This window comes from Sinohyriopsis cumingii, chromosome 15 (assembly GCF_028554795.1).
Source record: "Sinohyriopsis cumingii isolate HCF-2022 chromosome 15, ASM2855479v2, whole genome shotgun sequence".
NCBI lineage: Eukaryota > Metazoa > Mollusca > Bivalvia > Unionida > Unionidae > Sinohyriopsis > Sinohyriopsis cumingii.
In genome coordinates this window covers 9,714,235-9,739,837 of record NC_142975.1, presented here as the reverse complement: position 1 = coordinate 9,739,837, position 25,603 = coordinate 9,714,235, and the positions used below count along the sequence as shown (strand labels likewise).

The window sequence follows — 25,603 nt, the reverse complement described above, 5'->3', positions numbered from 1 at the left end:
CTGAAAATACATTATGTTAGCAGTTATGAAGGACTTTACAACTCGAAAATACATTATGTTAGCAGCTATGAAGGACTTTACAACTCGAAAATACATTATGTTAGCAGCTATGATGGACTTCTCAACTCGAAAATACATTATGTTAGCAGCTATGATGGACTTTACAACTCGAAAATACATTGTTAGCAGCTATGAAGGACTTTACATCTCGAAAATACATTATGTTAGCAGCTATGATGGAATTTACAACTCGAAAATACATTATGTTAGCAGCTATGAAGGACTTACCACTCAAAAATACATTATGTTAGCAGCTATGACAGACTTTACAACTCGAAAATACATTATGTTAGCAGCTATGATGGACTTTACAAATTGGCCAACAGCTACAAACCTTGAAAGTTTTCATTGCCAGACACATAAGCTTTGTAATGTAAATTCACTGCTATCTTACAGTTTTTATCACATTTAGCGACTCAAGCCATTACTAGCACCAACAGAGACACTTAGTGACTCTAGTCATTACTAGCACCAACAGAGATACTGATCGACATCTACTTAAATAAAAGTTGTAGTTGTTTTGATATTTCTATCTGAAATAGGTGCACATGGGGGTGAAGTGTACATTATCAAGATTTGCAGTTGAGGTGATTGCACATAAATTTTATGACTCTCAAGTTGTATCTCAGACATGTATGAGAACTGGCATGTATGATAACAAGTACCAACAAATATCTAACTGAACTGGACCCTCTAGATCAATGCTCAGGGGGTCTTCCCAGCACCCTATCCCCTTCCCCCACCAGCACTTTTCCCCCTGAGTTTGTACTTTAATACTACTAAGGTCCACATCCTATAACTACATATGCACTTAATAGGCAATAAATAACATTATACATGCCACTTGCACTGTCCCAGGGGGCCATCTCTACACCCAATCCCATCTCCCTATCCCCACCCCTATTCCCAGGAAGGTAGCCCCTGGGTCAAAACTTGGAAACCCTATATCAACATATACACTTAAGAAAATGTACAACAATGTAAGATTGCACAAACCTGAAATAAATGGTGAAAAATACAAAAAATCACACTTTTTATTATTTTGTCAAGATTAATCACAAGCATTCTTAAAACAACTTTTATCCATTACTCATAAGATTATTAATATTTTGTATAAATCTTTGTCTGGGACAGTTGTTTCCAACAAAAGTTTTTTTAAAAATTGCCTTAACATATACACTCAACAAATATATACTCTGATCTGCCATTGCACAATGTTCTGGTAGATCAGGGTCTATTTTGTTTGATATATTGATTACTCCACACACAATACACAAATCCAGATCTGCCAGTGCAGTATGTGATGGAAGATCTGGGTTTGTACAGTTTTCTGCTGGATCAGACTCATACACTGTATCATAGGCAAAAATATAAACAGTATACTGCCAGTCTGAAATATATATACAGTACACTGCCAGTCTGAAATATATATACAGTAAACTGCCAGTCTGAAATATATATACAGTACACTGCCAGTCTGAAATATGTTAGGGATTTACCATATATACTCACTTATAAGTCAAGTCCAACAACAAAAAGCAAAGATCCTGATCTGCTGTTGCATAATGTGTCTGCAGATCAGGATCTATGCTGCTTGTTCTACTGATTACATCTAACAAATTCCACACACCCAGATCTTGTGGCTCATTATGCACCATCAGATATGGATCTGTGCAGTTTGCAGCTGGATTCCTCTTATAAGCAAGTATTCATATTAATGATATTTTGCATCCAAAAATATTTATACTTAGGTACAGTTCATGCTTGACTAAAAGTTTGAGGTTTAAAACAGTAAAATATTTGTCATATTACCACTAAAATGACATTAGAAAAACATTCAATTTTGTTCAGTATGTATGGACCAGAACAGGCTCCTTTCTACCACTAATGTATCATTTACAACAATTCAATCTGTAATTTTAGAGTTCTCATCAAATTTAATAAAACTGAATGCTTTCAATAAATTGTGACTTCAACATCATATTTGATGAGAAAATTGGCATTTATACGCATACTTATTAAAACAGTATATTATTAATATATTATATTATTAAAATATTTATATCATTTTTGCCTGTAAATCAGAAAAGTCGTCTTAAGTCAGTTCCTACCTGTACATGATTTTCCATCTGCCTGAAGCCGCTGCCCCTCCGGACATAAACAGTTGTAGCCTCCATGTGTATTCTGACATTGATACTGGCAACCTGGATTGCTCACCTTACATTCATCAATATCTGGAACACAGACAAACAGATGGGATTGATGCTCTACTGGACAAAAAGAATTTATAGGAATTCAAGATAAGTTCACTTCTTCCATTTAACTGTTAAAGTGCTTACACAATATCCAATATTCCTTGGCTATACCAAGATTTTAAAATTAGCTGCTGTGGTACAAAAAAAAGCTGAATGTTAGCTTGGTACCATTTTCATTTAGAACAAAGTAGACATCATTTGAGGTCTTTTTGGTGAAAACCCTATATCATAATGATCATCCATTCAAGGAGAGTAGTAACAACAACATTTTTAGAACAGCCATTGCAGCAGCCATATTAGATAAATGACTGGCACCATTTTCATTTAGAACAAAGTACACATCATTTGAAGTCCTTTTGGTGAAAACCCTATATCATAATGATCATCGATTCAAGGAGAGTAGTAACAACAACATAGTTTGAACAGCCATTGTGGCAGCCATATTAATAATAAGACTGGCACTATTCTCATTTAGGACAAACTAAGAAGCATATTCATTAGATAGATGACTGGCACCATTCTCATTTAGGACAAACTAAGAAGCATATTCAATAAAACCTCATGCTGATCTAGCAATCTGTTTGGAAAGGAGTAGTAATACTACTTTCATGACATGACTTTCAACTGAGGAGTAGTAATACTACTTTCATGACATGACTTTCCACTGAGTAGTAATACTACTTTCATGACATGACTTTCCACTGAGGAGTAGTAATACTACTTTCATGACATGACTTTCAACTGAGGAGTAGTAATACTACTTTCATGACATGACTTTCCACTGAGGAGTAGTAATACTACTTTCATGACACGACTTTCCACTGAGGAGTAGTAATACTACTTTCATGACACGACTTTCCACTGAGGAGTAGTAATACTACTTTCATGACATGACTTTCCACTGAGGAGTAGTAATACTACTTTCATGACACGACTTTCCACTGAGGAGTAGTAATACTACTTTCATGACACGACTTTCCACTGAGGAGTAATAATACTACTTTCATGACACGACTTTCCACTGAGGAGTAGTAATACTACTTTCATGACACGACTTTCCACTGAGGAGTAGTAATACTACTTTCATGACACGACTTTCCACTGAGGAGTAGTAATACTACTTTCATGACATGACTTTCCACTGAGGAGTAGTAATACTACTTTCATGACATCACTTTCCACTGAGGAGTAGTAATACTACTTTCATGACATGACTTTCCACTGAGGAGTAGTAATAACAAGATATACAAGACGGTTGCTGTGACGACCAAATTGATATCAGATCAGCACCATTTTTATTTAAGACCAAGTAGAAGCATTCTGCTGAAAACTCATTTTTTAAAATGGCTGTCTTGGTTAGTCATATTGGACACCAGATTGGCACTGTCTTCATTTAGGACCAACTAGACATCATAAGAAATCTTCTAGTGAAAACAACATGTTGATATGACCAGGACCATTCAAATGGAGTAGCGATATGAAGATTTTGAAGAAGGCCACTGCAGTAGCCATATTGGATGTCCAACCAGCATTATTTTCATTTAGGCCCAACTAGACCAAGGGATGAATGTGTATGTAAAGTTTCAAGGCAATCCTTCAAATACTTAGGATTAACAATTTAACAATCTTGTGCTAACACTAATGAACAGACAGATGACAAACAACAGACCATCGTATGAGCTCTTCTGGTTGATGACCAGTAGAGCTAAAAATGGGGTCAGAACACAAACTTCACACTTATAAATTCCAGTTCTGTTACTTTTATGACCAGTGGTGGTTCATGAGCTGAATATTGAAAGTGTAACATCATTTATAATGAAAGCACTGTATCACTCCAACTTAATTTTACCAAAAGTATAATTCAACCTTGTTTTTCTCTCTGCACAATTCTAAAAGGAATGTAACACTGCTGGATGAAGGTTAATAGAAATCAAATCAAAGAAAAGTATCATAGTTTTGTATTCAGAATATTACTGTGACATGATGTAACTAATGGGATTGCAGTCTCAAAAAGGTGTTAAACTTTTTGTCTCGAAATACTCATGGCAACGAAAGTCCTTGAGAATCAAGGATATATGTGATTGCCATTGTTCTTGTTGGCATACACTAGGTTTTTGTCAAATAAGATCTAGGAAAAATTCACTCTGAAATTACAGGCTAAATTCCACAAACTGGCTTTAGAGCTAATCTGTCTCACTCAACCCTGATTCACTAGTACTTACCCTTAAGTCAATCTGTCTCACCCAACCCTCTGACCTACTTGTACATACCCTTAAGTCAGTCTGTCCCACCAAACCTTCTGACCTACTGGTACTTACCCTTAAGTCAATCTGTCTCACCCAACCCTCTGACCTACTGGTACTTACCCTCAAGTCGATCTGTCTCACCCAACCCTCTGACTTACTGGTACTTACCCTCAAGTCGATCTGTCTCACCCAACCCTCTGACCTACTGGTACTTACCCTCAAGTCGATCTGTCTCACCCAACCCTCTGACCTACTGGTACTTACCCTCAAGTCAATCTGTCTCACCCAACCCTCTGACTTACTGGTACTTACCCTTAAATCGATCAGTCTCACCCAACCCTCTGACCTACTGGTACTTACCCTTAAATTGATCAGCTCACCCAAATGTCTGATGTAGTATTTACCATTAAGTCAACCTGTCTCACCCAAACCTCTGTTCTGCTGGTAATTTTGTAACCCTTAACTCAATCTGTCTCACCCAACCCTCTGATCACTTGTATTTACCCTTAATCCGGAAAAGTCTATATTGTTTCAATAGCTGCCAATGTCTGTTTATTCTTTAAAATCTTCAAAACTAATAATGTTGAGCTAGCTTTCAGCCCATATGTTGTTTTACCATTCCTCATGATTTGGGTTTTACAGGAAATCCCCATGCCATACAGTTGTCAGTAAAACTTCCCCCAGAACATACACAGTGAAAAGTCAACAAAATTCTAGCAAATCTTGCCACAGGTGATAAGCAAACAGGAACTTGCTTCTGAAATTGATATGCACTGTGAAAAATTACAGTATTGTTCCATGTAATACAGTCTTGCCCTCAACTAGAGCAAAGCCAAGGTCATCATAAGGAACAATGTTGTCACCCCTGAGAATATATATGCAAAACATAATCGTAGGGGTACTGCCTAAAGCAACATTATGCAAGTAAAGTAATTTTTATATTTCACTTGCTTTTAAGGTTGATTTATAATTTCAGGGTACATAAAATTAAAAAATTAAATGTTTTTTGGGTACAGTATGTTTCCCCCCTAAAAATACCATATCAGTCAACAAGAACCATAATGACTGGCTCCACAACATATGCAACATCATGTAGAGAAGATCTGCTTGTGTTGAAAAAAGGATGAATATATTTCACAACTGAGTTTTTCACTCATGAGAAGAAAATATCCATTATTCCCTCCTAACTTGTAAACATTTTTTTCACTGTGCTCATATATATTGTCTAGCTAAAGTGAATAATAGATTGAAATAGCCAATTTCTTACAGTATCCTGTGTAATAATGTCATTATTTACTGTTTATGTTCTGCTGTATTTACCACAGAAAATACCAATAATAAAATAATACTCTTTCCTAATTTACCATATAAATAAAAAAAACATTATTTCTTTTTTCTTCTTCAAATTAAGTACATTTTTGGGATTCAAACCTGGTACTCTTGCATGATAGACCATTTGACCAAGCAAGTGAAAATATGCAGGTAAAATTCTCTGATCATAATGTTATCGATGTTTTATTTTCTGGTGTATAAAAAAAAATTGGCAATTCACTCCAGTCTTGTTGTTGTGAGGTTAGCATCATTTTTCAGCACACAATATTGTATACATGGCAGCTAGTATAACTGCTGGAGGAAGAACCCAGGAAAATCCCAGTAAGAACCACTGATCCATGGCAAACTACTGGCAGCTTACTCATATACCCACACTGGCCAAGCCCAAGACTCGAACCCATGCTAACTGAGGTTCACTCCAGTTAATTATCAAACTAATTTCTCCAGGAAAATCCACTAATTCACTTGCATAAAATAAAAGCTGGGTCATATTTCCAAAACTGTGTTTTCAGAAAAAAAAACCATGTAAATGTATCATGTAAATGAATCTTGAAAATGTATCTTGAAAATGTATCATGAAAATGAATCTTGAAAATGTATCTTGAAAATGTATCATGTAAATGAATCTTGAAAATGTATCTTGAAAATGTATCTTGACAATGTATCTTGACAATGTATCTTGACAATGTATCTTGACAATATTTTCTTTGATCTTATTTACAGACATGTCAACTCATTGAGTTGAATAAGATGCACTACTGTACAGAAACACACTCTAGTGTCCTTAATGAAGAAGTCAAGGTTACTTCATCTTTCACTACAACACTTTATACAGTGAACTCATTGCATGGTGTTTTATCAGTAAAATCAGAAGGGCTTTTTATTTACCTTGGCATCTTCTTCCATCAGCTGCCACCTGAAATCCATGTGGACATTTACACAGGAATGAGCCAATTGTATTTATACACTGGTGCTCACAACCACCATTATTTTCATTGCATTCATTTATATCTGCAAAAAACGAAAAGAGAAGAAGCTCAAGAAATACTTCCGCTTCACTGAATACCAAATAATTCTCATTAATAGTTCTTGTGTACATCTGTAACTCTGAGCTAGGGAAGAGATAATCCAAATGGGCAATTCAAAATGTTACCATCGATATGACAAAAAGGATGGATGAAGGAACAAACAGAAGAGATATCAAATGGCTTCTCTTGTGGCTACAACAGACAAACCGTAGATACAAATTTTTGTGCAATAGTTTCTTTTTTAAATTCTGATTGCTTTTTGCAGACTTCCAGCAAAAACATTATTTTTAAAATTTATTAAAAAATGAAGAAACATTTGTCCAAAAATTTAAGTTTTACCGCTTTGTAAAGTATTTAAACTTTTTTCCTGCTAATACAACATTTAAGATTTCCTGCTATGCTACATATTCCTATTTTTCATTATATCACAATAGACACATTCTTTCGTAAAGTTCCATTACAAATTTCAGTGTTATTGTGTATGTAATGGTGCAAAAGTGTGTAGATATTTTCGCAGTACATTCTGTCATGGTCAGCATGACATGTGACCATTAAGATTGACATATGGGCTAGACTCGACATAAATTTTTAGCTTGCAATGGTTAACATCTATTATTTGGAAGAATTATTGGATTTTAATTATGACCCAATATTAATGTAGGGTTAATTTGAGGAAAAAACAAAGTAGATACATGCCAGAGACAAAATTTGGGGAATCTTAGGCCATTTGAAATAGATGTAATAAAATGATATTTTTGACAATAGTTATTAATAAAGGCAGACTAGAGAGAATTATTCTGACTTTGATGGGAGTGTTAAAATTTTGGTGGTTTGAGACAGTTAATCCTGATTGGCTAAGCAAAATGGAGGGGGTTGTATCCCAGATAAAGTTCATGGTTTTAAGTAATTCCCCTTGCAAAATTTGGCAGTCCAAGTTTTTCTGCCAAAAGAGGAGGCTGAGGGACTCTGAGCAAATTAACAAGTAATTTCTCTCAATGAAAAAATTCAAGTATGTGACAAAGTCTGTGTTGACCATAATTGTTCAGCTTGTAATGTACAGCACACATTGGGATGTAATAGTTACCAAAGAGGTCTAGTTATGTCATAGTCCCAGTTAGGAATAAGAGTAGCTGCTAGAGAGACATTAAATTTATAGGATTGCGGATCAGCATCAGTTTAGTCCAAATAAAAACAACTTTGATCTCATATGGGATAATGTGCTGGAAGACCATGGTTTATGTTGTTTGTATTACTGATTACTACTAATAAACTGCAAAGATGCAGATCTGTTGGCACATTATGCAATGGCAGATCTGGGTCTTTTCATTTGCAGATGGACTTGACTTGCAAGCAAGTATGTATGATAAAAATTTGCTAGCCCTCTGTGAAGATAAGGATAGGCTTATGGTAGGCAATTTCATCAGAAATATTCAGTAAGCATACAATTAATCTCCCATCTACAGAAAAGTTAAAAAGTAAATTGTACACTCACAGAATATAATTGCCCTCTAGTCCACTTTTAGTTAAACTATAAATCATGAAATGGGTTGGGTTTACAGACATTTTTAAAACATGCTCTCTGATACTAGTTGACCAGTCTGCAAATTATGAAATAAGTCAAATCTTACACATTTAACAACTCCTAAGATCTGAATAGAAACAGTGTAAGAGAAAATTTGCCTATTAGAATATATCAGATTTTAAAAGCAAAGTTATGTTTTGTTTGAAAGACTGGTTTCCTACAATGTTGTCTTGACTGGTCTCAAAGCAATGGCAGACACAGGTCTTGTGCAAGAAGTTTGCCTCATACTTGAAACCTATCTAAAAATCAATGGTGAAAAAACATAAATATGTACAATAGGGTAATTATAGAATGTTTTCTCATTATTCAAAATAATTGATCATCCATTCCTTGAAATAGAAAGATTAATAACTATTTAATTCTACTGAGTGGAAGATATTGTCAACACATGGTTGAAACCTTATGAATTGCTAAATCAATAACTTGGTCTTTTTGCAGACTGAATACATATTGCTCGCACCCATAATCAATACAAGAAACACATTCTGAAAACATCAGATTGAGAAAGTGACTCAAAATTGGTGCTATCATTCTTTACTTTATGGAAATTCTGTGTTCCATGGACCTTACTTGCACTGAATCTTGGTGACTGCAATGTCTGAACAATCTTTGCCATATCTACCATACATACTCAGTTAGGAATCAAGTTCAACTGCAAACAACACAGACCCTGATCTGCTTTTGTATAATGCACCAACAAATTAGGGTCTAGGTTGTTACAGATTACTCTGAACAAACTGCATAGACACAGATCTGCCTGGGCATTTTATGTGATTGCAGATCTGGGTCTGTGCAGTTTGCAGTCAGACTTGACTTATAAGAATGTACATATGGTAATTCAGCCACAGTTAGTTTTATTATGCAGAAGAGATTCATATTAGAAGTTTACCTTTCAGATAACACTGTACTGTTTTGTGATAGAGAATTTACAGTTAGAAGACATTATCTGTCAAGATGAATGGATTCAGCAATCAACTAAAGGTTACAAACTTTAGAAGAAGTGATCTGTCAAACTCATTGAGTACAACAATCATCAAGAAGTTAGAAGATGTAATCTGTCAAGTTGATTTAGTACAGCAATCACCAACAAGTTACAGTTAGCAGATGTGATCTGTCAAATTCATTGAGTACAGCAATCATCAAGAAGTTACAGTTAGCAGATGTGATCTGTCAAATTCATTGAGTACAGCAATCATCAAGAAATTACAGTTAGCAGATGTAATCTGTCAAGTTCATTGACTACAGCAACCAACAAGAAGTTAGAAGATGTGATCTATCAAGTTCATTGAGTACAGCAATCAACAAGGTATAGCTGACATGTGATCTGTCAAGTTCACTGAGTACAACAATCAAGAAAGCAGACCCATGACTAAAATCTAAACTTTAACTAGTAAGAAGTACTAATCAGTGACCTACAGTATATGCTCACTTATGAGTCCAACTTCAAACTGCACAGTTTTTATGCAGTAATCAGTAAAACAAACAATACAGACCCTGATCTGCAGGCACATTATAATATGGCAGAACGGGATCTTTGTTGTTTGCAGTTGGACTTGACTTATAGGCAAGTATATATGGTATTAAATGAATGTAATCAACCAATTTTGGGCAACTACATGACAGTAAATCCCTTTTATAAGCAGCTGCTTCAGTGGCCTAGTGGTTAGAGGATCTGCCTCAGTTGCGGGAGGTTGTGGGTTCTATCCCGGCTGAGTCATACCAAAGACTAATAGTGGCCGAGTGGTCTAAAGCGCTCTCCGTTACGGATCACTGCCATCTCACCTCTGTCTGCGTAGGTTCGAGTCTCGGATTTGGCCAATGTGGGTATGTGAGAAAGCTTGCCAGTAGCTTCTCGAGGGTCGGTGGTTCTTTCCGGGGATTTCCTGGGTTCTTCCTCCACCATTAATACTGGCCGCCATGTATAGCCTATCTTGTGCTGAAAAATGGCGTTAAACCCTACAACAACAACAACAACAACAACCAAAGACTAATACAAATGGTACTAACAGCTGCCTTGCTTGGTGCTCAGCATTAAGAGGTTAGTGTTAGGACTGGTCGACCTGGTGTCAGGATAATACGACTGGGTGGGACATCATGCTACATGTCTGTGATGTGATGCCCTAGTGCTAGACATCACTATAAACTACCACACTGCAGACATCATAGCGATACGACTGAAATTTTTTAAGTTATGTTAAACTTCCAAATCACACACACACACCTTTCATAAGCACTCATTTCAAGTTAACTTTCACATTAACCATCTACGAAGCAAAATATAAGGAATCTGAGAACAGAGTTAATGAAACAGTAAAAGAAGGCTGCTGTGACCCAATTCTGCAGTCATGCACTTGAATCATGATGCATCCAAATAATTACAGAAACTGATTTACATGCACAACATGTATAACTGTACTATAGAATCTCAACGGTCAATGTGCCAAAAGGACCCAAATAATTAATCAGAGATATATGTGCTTTGATTCAATTAGGTTTCATTAATCATAAACACTGTGTTGCATCTTAGAAACAAGCTGGAGTTATTCAATGTGTAACATCAATAAGACAAAATAGGGGTAATTTAATGAGTAACATCAATCCAATCAAATTGATTCAGTGAGTAACATCAATCCAGCCATTTTTGAGACATTCAGTGACTTTGTTTGTAACATCAAGCCAGTCATGTTTGAGTGGCTTTGTGTGTGACATGAAGCCAGTCATGTTTGAGTGATTTATTGTGTAACATCAAGCCAGTCAAATTTGAGATATTAAGCATTTAACACCAAAACAGTCATGTTGCAGTGATTTAGCATGTAACATCATGTCAGGAATGTTTTAGCAGTTTCATGTGTGACATTACGGCAGTCGTGTTTGAGTGCTTTAGTGTGTAATATCAAACCAGTAATGTTTCAGCAATTTAGTGTGTAACATCAAGCCACTTGTGTTTGAGTGATTTAGTGTGTAACTTCAAGTCAATCATGTTTGGGTGACTTAGTGTGTAACATCAAGCCACTTGTGTTTGAGTTATTTAGTGTCTAACATCAAGCCACTTGTGTTTGAGTGATTTAGTGTGTAACATCAAGCCAGTTGAGTTTGAGTGATTTAGTGTGTAACATCAAGCCAGTTGAGTTTGAGTGATTTAGTGTGTAACATCAAGCCAGTTGAGTTTGAGTGATTTAGTGTGTAACATCAAGCCACTTGTGTTTGAGTGATTTAGTGTGTAACATCAAGCCAGTTGAGTTTGAGTGATTTAGTGTGTAACATCAAGCCACTTGTGTTTGAGAGATTTAGTGTGTAACTTCAAGTCAATCATATTTGGGTGACTTAGTGTGGAACATCAAGCCAGGTATGTTTGAGTGATTTATTGTGCAACATCAAGCCAGGCATGTTTGAGTGATTTATTGCACAACATCAAACTAGTTGTGTTTGAGTCATTCAGTGTGCAACATCAAGATAACTATGTTGTGTAATTCAGTTGAGGTTCTCTACAGAATTCAACAGTTGCAGCCATGGAATAAAAACAGGAGAACCAATACATTGCTGTTTTTTTCCTTTTCAATAATTCAGAATATGCATGTATTGTTAATTTACCAGCACGTATATCGCCAGATTCCTAATGCTCATTCATAGTGAAATATTTAGCATTACCATATGTACTTGCTTATAAGATAAGTCCAACTGCAAACTGCACAGACCCAGATCTGCCATCGCATAATGTGCTGGCAGATTTGGGTCAATGTAGTTTGAAAGGGAGTAATCAGTAGAACAAATAACAGAGATCCTGATCTGCAGGTACATTATGCTACAGCAGATCTGAATCTTTGTTGTTTGCATTTGACTTGACTTATAAGTGAGACAGTCAGCATGGTACAAGAAAGAAAATCTAATGCAAATGAGATCATTGATAATAGTGACCATTGTAATGTAATTGCTACATTTAAAAGGAGTGAAGAAACAGTTACCAGGTTTTTTAAAAAGTTATTTCATTCTACTTCAAATCAATAAATTTGCCAAGACAATGGAAGAAGAAACAAATGATCATATTCCGTTTGCATTTTCCCATCTTTGTGTTACACAGTACAGAACATTACACCAAGTTTTTTCTTAAACAAACTTTAACAGCCTTCCCCACAGCAGGTTTAGGATCCAATTTTGGACCTCCAATAACATACTTTAGACTAGTTCATGCTCATCTTTTCTGCACTTGCATGGAACAGCCATTTTGATAGCTGTACGTTTAGACAGCGCATAAGTACCACATGTAAAGAAATACCATTCACAGTACTTGGATGTAGCATAGACTGGTATGCCAACATTCTTTCCATTGTGCATGTTGCCAGTGCAAACATCTTCATTTTATACCAGTCTCTATCTCAGAAGTACATAATAACTGTAGCGTGAAACCATATCAAAGCAATGGTGTCAAACTACACATGTGTGTAATTAGTCTTTTAATCAAAACAATCAGTAGGCACCAGAAATCAATTAAAAGAAAGTCTAATCTCCTTATCTGCTTAGATATTCTAACTGCTGCATCTTTGCTGAATCCCTTTACAATCATTTGATATTTGTATGATAGCCTGTACACTACATGACTGATACTTGCTTTGCAGAAATGGATCAAACAAAAGAGAAATTTGGATTAAAAAAGCCCCAAAAATGCATACCAAGAACTCAACTGTTACAATCTTCATGCATCCAAATATTAAAACTACATACTTTTACACAGATTTTGGCATTCCCGAAAATCACCGAGACTATGTAACATCAATCCAGACATGTATAAGTTTATTCTGAGTGTAGGATCAAGCCTGCAATGTTTGAGTGATTCAGTGTGTAACATCAAGACAGTTATGTTTCAGTGATTCAGTGTGTAACATCCAGCCAGCCATGGAGGAATGATTCAGTGTGTAACATCCAGCCAGCCATGGATGAGTGATTCAGTGTGTAACATCAAGACAGCCATTCTGAGTGATTCAGTGTGTAACATCAAGACAGCCATGTTTGAGTGATTCAGTGTGTAACATCAAGACAGTCATATTTGAGTGATTCATTATGTAACATCAAGACACCCATATTTGAGTGATTCATTATGTAACATCAAGATAGCCATGTTTGAGTGATTCAGTGTGTAACATCAAGACAGGCATGTTTGAGTGATTCAGTGTGTAACATCAAGACAGCCATTTTGAGTCATTCAGTGTTTAACATCAAGACAGCCATGTTTGAGTGATTCATTATGGAACATCAAGACATCCATGTTTGAGTGATTCAGTGTGTAACATCAAGACAACCATGTTTGAGTGATTCAGTGAGTAACATCAAGACAACCGTATTTGAGTGATTCAGTATGTAACATCAAGACAGCCATGTTTGAGTGATTCATTATGTAACATCAAGACAGCCATGTTTGAGTGATTAAGTGTGTAACATCAAGACAGCCATTTTGAGTCATTCAGTGTGTAACATCAAGACAGCCATGTTTGACTGATTCAGTGTGTAACATCAAGACAGCCATATTTGAGTGATTCATTGTGTAACATCAAGACGACCATATCAGAGCCAATTAAATTCTATTTAACTTATTTTCCACAATATTTTAGAGCAAGCTTCAAAGTTAAATTTAAGAACTGCAAAGTTCTGTTTCAGCTTGCCAGTTTTAAATTTTTTTTAAAATCTCTTTTTCTGTCTAGTACATCAAAGTCTATTTCAGCAGCTGCTATTTGCATTTGTCCTGCATAAAGTATTTTTCCTACTAAATTTCTATCTCCTACACTCCCACATTCAAAACTTAAAAATGTGTTCTTCCCACATAACTCTGATACATTAATTATTTTCCACTCAGTTAATATCAGTTTTTGTCCAACACAAACCCAGAAACCTAATATCAGCTTGAGACACTTCTGTCTCCATACATCAAGATCTGGGGTTTCATGCCAATGAGAACTACATTATTGTGGAAAAATTCTCTTCAGACATTTGCTTCTCTTCTTCTTTCTCATGTTTAAATTACATACTGTCATTTAGATTTATAACCCTTGAAAATAAAAAGTTATAAAACAAATGGTGTGTTCCTGGTCTAAAGTTGATTGCATTTTTGTTTTTTTTTGTCCAAATGCTTAACCCTTTAAAAGTCAATTGATGTACGAAATGGAGGAATTCTGAACACAACTGCTATTTCTATGCATATAGGCTTTTCCACACAGTTTTTCCAATGTCTTATGGTTTCCATGAATGTAAATCTTAAGACAGCCTGATACAAGTGCACAAATTTATATCTCTGCAAAGCTGTAACATCTGCAAAATTCCATGACAAGGAAATAAACTGAAAGTCAATTCTTCAATAACAGTTGTCAGTCTCCATCATTTCCAATCTACCAGACCTCAGGACATGATGCACGATCTAATGGCTTGAGAATCTGTACATTTCACTCACATATCTTTTTGCGGGTCATGATGACCTTGACCTTACAAACACCATGTCATCTGGTTAAGGCAAAACAATCTCAATAGTTTGGTTCAGAAGAACGAGTTATTAGACACACACTCATTTCTTTGTCAGTAAATGCAGCCTTTCAACTGAGGCAATAAAGACGTGCCAAAGTCATAAGTCAACTATGTATCATCAAAGGCAAATATAATCCATAAGATTCACCAGAAGTATCGTCAGTAGAAACCAAATTAATGCACAGAAACCATATTACTTTCCTGGGTCTCGGTGATTGTCCTTTCACCATTTGACACAACATCAGTAAGCTTCTTTGTATTCTCAGAGGCAATATATCTATAAGGTTTAGTGAAGATATAGACAAGTCAACTTACTGTACAGACGTGCAGTTGCAGGCTGTTTAGGGAGATTAAGTACTGCAGATACAAGAATGCTCACAACACAATCAGACCTGAATTGTTGTCTTTGCTGTTGCTGTTGTTTAGCTTATTAATTTGCTGCATAAAAGTTTGGAACTTTAGGCAATATTTGTGACAGTCCTTTCTTGTGTAAAGTTTATTTATTCCCAAAGTAATATATATAAAGAGAATTTGGCATTCCTTCTCACTTTCATATTATATGAATTCTAGTCATAACTTGTTTTATAAACAATCAATAGCTTGTCTTATCATTTCTTATAAGAACTGAGTTCCCTGGTCAAGTGAGTGCTGTCCTCTTTGATCTATAGTTTTTTTTATATACTTTAATTTCTGTATTTAATTTCTTTTAAGCAGAATGCATTTTATTATATTCTTTTATGCCAATTATATCTGTTTTGTTTTAGTTCCATATCTGGTAAAAAAATGTATGCTGCAAATAAATCTTGATAAACATAATTCCAGACTTTTCAGACAAAGCTAGGATGTCGGGGTCATTGAAAGCATCTTCCTTGCCGATCTGACTTTTCAGACAAAGCTAGGATGTTGCAGTCATTGAAAGCATCTTCCTTGCTGATCTGACATACCAGTACATTCAACTCAGTCTTTGTGTACTTCATAATAATTCTTGAAGTTTTTCATAAGTGTCTACTTTGCCCATGCAAATTTCTAAGGTTATAGTGATTTGACCTTTGGACCCCTTAGATCAATAGGATTCATTCGTATAAAATAGATCAACTATAATAAATAATAAAGTTTACATGTTTAATGAAAGATTTACTAACGAACAAAAGAAATCATAAAAACAGATGTTTAAAAAAAAAACAACAAGAAATAAATGAAAAGACAGACAAGTGCCCAGTAAAAAGACAAGCAGATAAACTGATAAGCAGATAAACTGATCAAATTGAAATGTCAGCTAGACAGAGCATCTACCAGATAGATCAAGAAAAGTAGACTGGGTTTGTAGGTGTTTAGGTGAACCACCCATTTTCATGTAATCCATTTCTAGCATAAGGAACCACCATTTTATCAAAACTGAATCTCAAAGGCCAAGACTGTGGATCCAGCATTGAAGAGAAAATTACATGTCTGAAAAGACAGACAGATATTGATGGATGGTTGCCTATCATTTATACAAAATGGCAAAGATAGATATGGACTGCCAAAGTAAAAAATGTTAACAAAGGTAAAATACCTGCATCTTTAAATTTATATAAGCTTTTTGTACGAATGGACTCAAAAATTATAACAACAGACCAAAATAGCCTGACTGACAACTACAGCAATCACTGTATTGCTTATTCATATCCATTCTGTTTAGACTGGTTATCTAACTTTGCAGGAACACTGTAAAATTCAAAGACATATTGAAATCAAAAGAATTGACCTTTTCAAGCCAAGCTGACGTATATGTTTTCTTTCCATCAATTTGTGAAAAAGATACACATGAAACTAAGCTGAGATCCAGGATACAACGGTGACATTTGACACATGGGTTAGGTCATGACAAGGCAAAATGTATTTCATGTAATATATACCTCCCTTCTTTGTTTAAGTGCACAATCTGGGATTATCGAGTAAGATAAATCGTGCAAAAGCATCCACCCATGTAATTGTATGTGGTGATTTTTTATGTTTGATCACTGATGCAATGCAAAACAGAATTTCTTGTGGATTTTTTGTTTGTGTTTTGTAGTTTGGGGGCAAATGGAATGTTTGTGCTTCGGACTGAAATAAATAGACCATAAATTGTTTGCATGCAGTATATTTATACGTTAATAATGAAATCACAATTATAATAATACGTGGAAAAGATCTGATCATGCAGCTGAATTCCTGCATGTTTATGCAGTAAAACACTTTTTTTAAAAAGAGGGTGGGGATTGGGTTAAAAGTGTATCCTCATCAGACCAGAATATTATTTAATTGGAAGCCATGTTTTAATGTGGTGGCTGATGTATTAACTATATGATTCAACTTCTACATGAGTCATGTGGACTTTATTTCGTGTTTTCCAATTAATGTGAAAAATCTTATTATTTATATTATCAATTTACCAAGTCCTTTTCAACTGTACAAAAGTTGCTCTTGCTTTGATTATGCCCTTGTGCAAAATTATTTTAAAAAATGATCGCTTGTAAAACTGTGATGTTTAGTGTGTCTCATTCATTTGTGTCATATGAGTAAAAGGTGGTTTTGTTGACATCTTTGTCCAGGGTGAGATATTGCCACAGGTGTACAAAAATGCAGGGTTAAGATAAGACTTTATTTTGTACCAGTCAAAATGGCAATATCCAGTGTGTGTCACTAAATCAAATTGGAGTTTAACAGCTTATTTTATGGGAGTTTCACAGCAAAGGTGATGCCCTTAACACTATGATCTAGCAATTTATAAAACAAGAGTCCCTTGATGGGATTGATGTTCTACTGGCTGAAAAGAATTGATTGCAATCCATCATAAAACCATTTTGTTTTTTTTAATTGTTTAGTGTTGAAACCAGTTTTGATATTCTTCAGCAACAAGATTTTCAAAATTAGTTGCTTTAGTGATGTCAACTTGGCACCATTTGCATTTAGGACTAAAAAGGCATCTCAATAAGTCTTCTGGCAGGAAACTCATATTGTTATGACTTCCAGTTTTGGAGGCATAAAAATAACAAGATTTTTCATGGTGGCCATATTCAAAATCAGACTGACACCATTTCTATTAAGTACCAACCAAACATCATAAGAAGTCTTTCAGTGAAAGAACAATGTCATTAAAAAGAAGTAAAGATGAGGTATTCAAGCTGACCATTGTGACTGACAAATAAGAAGTGAGATTGGTACCATTTCCATCTATGGCCAACCAGACATCATATGAAGGCTTTTACTGAAAACCCCATGCAGATATAACCATTTATTTAGAAGCAATGGTGATAACAAGACTTTCAAGATGGTCACTGTGGACGCATATTGCATGCATGAATGGCACCATCAGGAAAAACCAGAAATCATAAAATTTTGTCTAGCAAAAACATAACCATGCTGATACAACCATCTATTCAGAACAAGTAAGGATTACAAATTTTCAAGATGGCCTGGGGGGGGGGGGGCTATATTGGATATAAAATCAAGACAATTTTCATTTTGAGGACAGCTATATATAATAAGAAGTCCTCAGTGAAAACTCCATGGCAATATTACTGGATGATCAGCAATAACAAGATTTTCAAGATAGCCACAGTGAAAGCCATAAGGAATGTTGGCTTGGCACCATTTCCATTCAGGTGCAACAAGACATCGTACAAAGTCATCTGGTGAAAAACCCATGGCAATATGACTTCCACTGAGAAGGAGGAAGGGTAAAAGGAATATTTATAATGCCCAATGTGGTTGCCAAATTAGATATTAAATCAGCTCCATTTTCGTTTAGGACCAATTATATGTCATAAGAATCTTTACGTGAAAACCCTATGTTGATCCAATCAGAATAACAAGATTTGAAAACCCTATGTTGATCCAATCAGAATAACAAGATTTGAAAACCCTATGTTGGCCCAATCAGATTAACAAGATTTGAAAACCCTATGTTGGTCCAATCAGAATAACAAGATCTGAAAACCCTATGTTGGTCCAATCAGATTAACAAGATTTGAAAACCCTATGTTGGTCCAATCAGAATAACAAGATCTGAAAACCCTATGTTGGTCCAATCAGAATAACAAGATTTGAAAACCCTATGTTGGCCCAATCAGATTAACAAGATTTGAAAACCCTAGGTTGGTCCAATCAGAATAACAAGATCTGAAAACTCTATGTTGGTCCAATCAGAATAACAAGATTTGAAAACCCTATGTTGGTCCAATCAGAATAACAAGATCTGAAAACCCTATGATGGTCCATCAGAATAACAAAATTTGAAAACCCTATGTTGGTCCAATCAGGATAACAAGATTTGAAAACCCGATGTTGGTCCAATCAGAATAACAAGATTTTCAAGATGGCTGCTGTGACAGTTATACTGGACATCAGACTAGCAAAAGTTTCATTAGGACTAACTAGATACCTTAAACAGTCTTCTGGTGGAAACATCATGTTAAAATTACTTCATTAGAGGAGGAGTAATAATAACAAGCTTTTTATGATGGATTTGGATATTAGATTGGGTTCATTTTCAATTAGGACCAACCTGATGTTATAAGAAGTCCTGAAGTGAATGAGATGACCATCCATTCAGGAGAAGTAGTGATAACAAGATTTTCAAGATGGACGCTGTGGCAGCCATACTGAATAACAGACTGGCACAATTTTCATTTAGGACTAACCAGACCTCATACAAAGTCATTTGGGGAAAACTCCGTGTTGATATAACCATCCATTCAGGAGAAGCAATAATAACAAGATTTTCATGATAACCATTGTGACGGCCATATTAGACGTTCAAGCGGCAAAATTTTCATTTAGGACCAATTAGACCATGCCATGAATGTGTGTAAAGTTTCAATACAATCTTCCAAGTAGTTTAGAAGGAGTAGTGACAAAAACTTGCCCTGGTGGCTTGACGGATGACAAGACAGAAAACATACCATCGCATAAACTCTTCCGGTATATGACCAGTAAAAATATGGTCCCTTGTAATTCTGACTATGTTGACTAGAGAGATTTCATGGTCATGCAGCCATACTGGTGGCCAGAGAAGACTTGGAGTTCACTGCCCCACATATACATCAGAAAAATGTACAGATATAGCTTTAATCGATAAAGTGCAAGGTGCGTGTATTACAACGCAATAGCTCTTTGCTGTGTGCCAGCTCATTTAGCCAGGTCCTTCAAAATGTCTTGTTCTGTAGCACTGAAGTCGTTATATATGGCAGTGATATTAATGCATTATGTAATCACAGCAGGTGTATTCCACTGTATGCATAACGGACAACAAAGACTGCATTATATGTACGTGATAATCATATCAATGAATTGTATTAGAAACGATTTAAAAGTATACTGGCATACAGTGGTGGTTTTCTCATGAGCAGTCACAAGGCAGCTGTCTAATGTGGCAGAATTCAGAGGATGGCAGATTTTGAAGTATGAAAATCTGGCTTTGTTTTAAAAATATATTCATTTTGTATATTAATTTTACTAATAACTGAATGCATCAAGCTCTTTACGGTTTTTGTTTTCATTGTTCTGTTTTGGGCGGGGGGAAGAGGGGTGGCAACTGTAATCGTGCATAAGTGCGGCAAAATCAAATATCAGGGCGGCAAAATCAAAAATAGGTGACTCTTGGTATAGAGTTTTACACTTTTAAAAACGGAGAAAACATCACAATGTAATAAAATTGATCACACTGGTATTCATGCTTAGCATTGAAATATGAAGTTTTGATAAAAGAGATAAATCTATAACAGTAGTTAATATTTAATAAATAATCTGAGTAAGGACTACGTTAGGGTTACGTATGAACCCCCATCTAATGCCTTGGTGTGAATAAGGTCAGTGCCCCCACAATTCACCCACTCCCCGATTTCACCTCTAAACATGTTTTGGCCTACATCCGCAAAACTTAATAGTTGATCTCTACATGCGGAAAATAATTTTGCGGGCGCCACTGGGTCAGGGTTACTTGTGCACCCCTAGATAATACTTACACATAGATGAATTTAGGGTTAAGTGTACACTTCAGAATGGAATGCCTATATCTTCCAAATTCTCCTTGATACTGTACATTCCTGTGGTATGTTCCCATTTTGAAAAAACGGGGAGTAAAGTTTTAGACAGAGTCCTCTTTTAATTAAAAATATCCTTTATATCTTTGCAATTATATTTTAAAGCAAACTCGGATTCAAAACAGAACGGGTTCATGCTGGAGTTACTTGTATTTGGATATTATAGTATATTTATAACCGACTTAGCTTCCGTGTATTTACCAGGAATGATGCTCTGTAGTGTTGCTGTACTTTTGTACACTTTTTTAAAAATGTATTAGTGCCCGTAGAGCTTTCTAAATGACAAGTGTCAACTGAAAACTAGTTCACAACCCTGATGATTTAAGAGGGCAACAGTTCGCTTAATCTGTATTTAAGAAACTTAGGAATTCGTGACAAATAGGAGTAGGGGCAAAGGGGAGTTGACTTGTATCCTAATTAGGTGAAATTAGGACTATTTACGTGACAGCAGTCCCAACTCATTAAAATAAAGCCCAAAACACTCCACTATTTAACCACTAGACAGATCCACCTTTTCCACATAAAACATCAGATTCTGTAGCTGACCCCAATACGTCTAAAACAGGTTTCTCTTTCAGGTTATAGGTCAAGCGTCTTAACTCTCTACTAATTGCTTGAACTTGTGCCCCATAGTGGACCGACAATATGAAAGCATACCGACCATAGTGTGTAACCACATTTGTGGCCTTTTACTTCTAAAAAAAAAATAGTAATGAAAATAATGAAGGTTCCATCACAACGAATCAGGAACAGTATATCATAGCGTTCATGACAGTGTGATCTGGATGTTTAACGTAGCATTAACATTTTTTCAGTCATACTGCTACGATGTCTGCAGTGTGGCAGTTAATAGTGATGTCTAGCACTGGAGCATCATGCTGCAGACACGTAGCATGATGTCCCACCCAGTCACATTATCATTACAACCAGGCGACCAGTCCTAACACGAACTTTTTAATGCTGAGCGACAAGCGAGGCAGCTGCTGGTACCATTTAAATAAGTTCTTCACATTATGTAAAAGTCTGTATACTGGACATTTTATAATGTCGCTCTGAATTTCAGGTTTGATGACTAGGTTAGTTCCAATTACAGACCAATAAATACCAATCAAATATTATTTATCTCACCTCTTTTTAACATCGTATAATGTACAGTTTATTTTCTTTACATTAATCATTGTGCTGTATTGTTTCCTCCATGTATTACAATGGTAAATTAATCACTAAATTAATGATTTTATGTATACTGTAACAACCGAAAACATTAGAAAAAATAACTAATCCCGTGAAACCTTTATTACATTTTTGATCAAACACAAACTCATCCACAGTGAAGCATGTTTACTGCTAGAACCCTAGCAGTGTTACGACACTATGGTCTTAAACTAAGTAACAGAAAGAAACAAAACTAACAAATTTTGTAAAACTTAAATAATTTAATTATCTAAGTTAGCAGTGAAACTTTAAGAGGAACTTACAGTATTCTGAATTAAATCCAAACTAATATAAAAAGTTATATTACAAGTCCAAAAGAATAGAGTACTCTTAATGAATTCCAAGTCTCGAACGTATTGATGTACCGTTAAACTTTAATGTGTTGAACTGCCAACAGTCTTGATGTATCACAATGGCAGTGTCCTTGGAATGAATTCACAATCATCCCAGAATAATATTTCAATCCAAAATCAATAATCACTTTGTAACTGCCATGAAAAATACAAACAATTAATACATCTCAACTTATATCTAAACACAACATTAAACATATATGCAGACTTATTTTAAAACAAGAACATATGAAATTGGAATTAATTGACTGTCCACTTCTTCGTCCATGTCACAGTATCTCCCACATAACACATTTCACAATATATTACCCAAATCGCAACAGAATCCAACTGACGTATACATCCAATGGGAAATTACCCCAAACTTGTAAACAGGTTCATTATTAAGATTCGGTTTCAAACTTATCAACAACCTCTTTATAGCTCATAGAAATCTACAGTCATTGATTAAAAGTTAAAGCTACGATATTCATATACATAACTTCAAATCTGTGTTGCATAAGACAAATTCTTCATTATCATCAGGGAATTAGTGATGGTGACTTTGCAATCTGCTTAAAATCGAAATCTGTTATTCGGACAAAATTTAGGTTCTGATGACTTTTGGTATTCCCGGTGGTTCTGATGACTTGGTATTCACGGTGGTTCTGATGACTTTTGGTATTGCCGGTGGTTCTGATGACTTTTGGTATTCCAGGTGGTTCTGATGACTTTTGGTATTCCAGGTGGTTCTGATGACTTTTGGTATTCCCGGTCCACTTCTTGTTAGCAAGCTATCAAATAAAGCTTTGCATTTTGTATATGGGAGAGTTATCCAAGAAACCTTATTCTCGGAATGACATTTTGTCCTTCATTGATGCGATAGCTGTAATTTTATCGGTTAATCGAAAAGGTCGACTGAACATGGCCTCGTATAAGTGTCCATCAGATCTCCGGTATTTCAGATATCGATATTAATCAGATTGGGTGGTTTCGTATATGTGTATGGAGGGCCAGTAGTAGTAGTAGTAGTAGCAGCAGCAGCAGCAGTTGTTGTTATTTATATTAACCAACTGTCTTATAATTTCATGTTGTGTTTACTATTCATTTTGCAAAGATATTGGACTCGCTTTAGGAGCAATAATGTGATAAAAACTCTCAGGGTTTGACCTAGACAACTGACCTACAAATAATAAGCACACATACATACCCCTAAACTGATTTAATTACAAACCCCACCCACCACCATTCCATTCTATTCGGGGAAAATAAACATAAAATCCAGTTCATCACATTCACCTTCAAGTTGTAAAATGCCAAAGTGTGCAGATGATAATGTATAAAAGAACGAAGCCCGTCTGGATACGAGATCGCCTGGCTGACATCTGCCTATTAGTCAACTGCTAAAGCAGTTGGACAAGAATCCGGGTCAGTAAGATGCTTTCTGTAGAAATTTCTGCAAATGAGTTAAATGCCTTTGTAAAGAATACAAAATTTTCAGAATCTCTATATTGTATGTCTTCATCCATATTTGACTGCATATCATCACCATTTGTAGAAAACTCAAAGGCTCAACAGGATGCTTTCCGTCAAAGTTGGTAAAATTATACTAATTTTTGAGGAGTTTATTTTTTAAAGGAGGTGGGGGGGGGGTAGATAAAGCTGTTTAAAGTTTCATTGTAACGATGGCCTTATTTGGCGCCCGATCAGTGTCATCTGCATCATTCCATGATGCTTTTCGTCAAATTTTGTCAAATTCTGTTGACTGGTTTTTTGGTGATTTTTTTTAAAACGAAAAGCATCTTTTAATTTTTTTGTATTGCTAGTTTCGGTGGCCATATTGAATGGCAGATTGGCATTATATATATATATATATATATATATATATATATATATATATATATATATATATATATATATATATATATATATATATATTAAAGGCCTTTACGCCAGGTGCATTCAGTCGAATTTGGTCAATGCATATTTATCAGTTTTTCAAAACAAGTAATTTTAACTTTTATACTTTTTTTGACGGTGGCCATACTTAATCCACAACAACAACAGCAGACGTCACCCACCCAGTCACATTATCCTGACACCAAGCCGACCAGTCCAAACATTAACCTCTTAAATGCTGAGAGCCAAGCCAGACAGCTGCTAGTAACATTGTTACAAGTCTTTGGCATGACTCGGCCAGGGTTCGAACCCACGACCTACCGCATCCGAGTCGGACGCTCTAACCACTTTGGCCACCGGAGCGGTCTATTGACAGCATATGTTATCAGCTTAATTTCAGTATCGCGAGTAAAATCTAAGGCTTCCCAGTTCCCTATAAAAGAAGCCAGAGCATGGCATTATCCCGTACAAAGTTGATAGTGCATATATACCTTAACTAATGGATGTAGAGAACACAAATTGAATTAATTTAAACGTATCCCACCGTTTGTGAGCAACATGACAGGTTTCAACGGTATCGTATTTAAATGTAATTATGTTCTTTCGGTACAGTTTGCTCCAAATTGTACCTGCAGTTTATTGTAGCATGTCTTTACCTTACGTAAGCTTTATACATGTAGGCTCATCAGTTACACACAGGTGTAATGCCCTAAGAACACCTGTTGTACTATCAATAACGAAGGACGTATAGAATGACATTTATATACACAATAAACGTTTGTACAAACTAACCATGTTTCAATCTACCGCAGAAAGTCTAGACCTACTCGGCAAAAAAAAATTTAAAAAAAAAATAGAAATGTTCAGCATTTGATTACACAAGAGATGAGCAGGAAAATAAATAAATGGCGTCTCTGTCTAAATTAAACCCATATTTCATATGACGAGGCGTGCTTTACAGTACCATTAATATATTTTGATGCTAAGAATTCATTTTAAATGGACTGAGTGGGTCTGAACGAAAAATTATTTCAGTTCTCATCATTACCTCCCCATCACTACCCACGTGTTCCTTCCCT

At 35.6% G+C, this 25,603-nt stretch overlaps 1 protein-coding gene across 4 annotated transcripts in view; it reads right to left on the bottom strand.

Moving 5' to 3' along the window:
- The window catches only part of LOC149781245 (uncharacterized), a 306,624-nt gene that overhangs the window by 173,518 nt on the left and 107,503 nt on the right, over positions 1–25,603 (bottom strand). For all 4 annotated transcript variants that reach the window (XM_089935331.1, XM_089935329.1, XM_089935328.1 and 1 more), the window contains exons 5-6: positions 6,782–6,904; positions 2,172–2,294 (exon numbers count right to left, since the gene is read on the bottom strand). In XM_089935331.1, the coding sequence (XP_089791457.1) occupies positions 2,172–2,294; positions 6,782–6,904 (246 nt within the window). The remainder of the gene's footprint in view (positions 1–2,171; positions 2,295–6,781; positions 6,905–25,603) is intronic.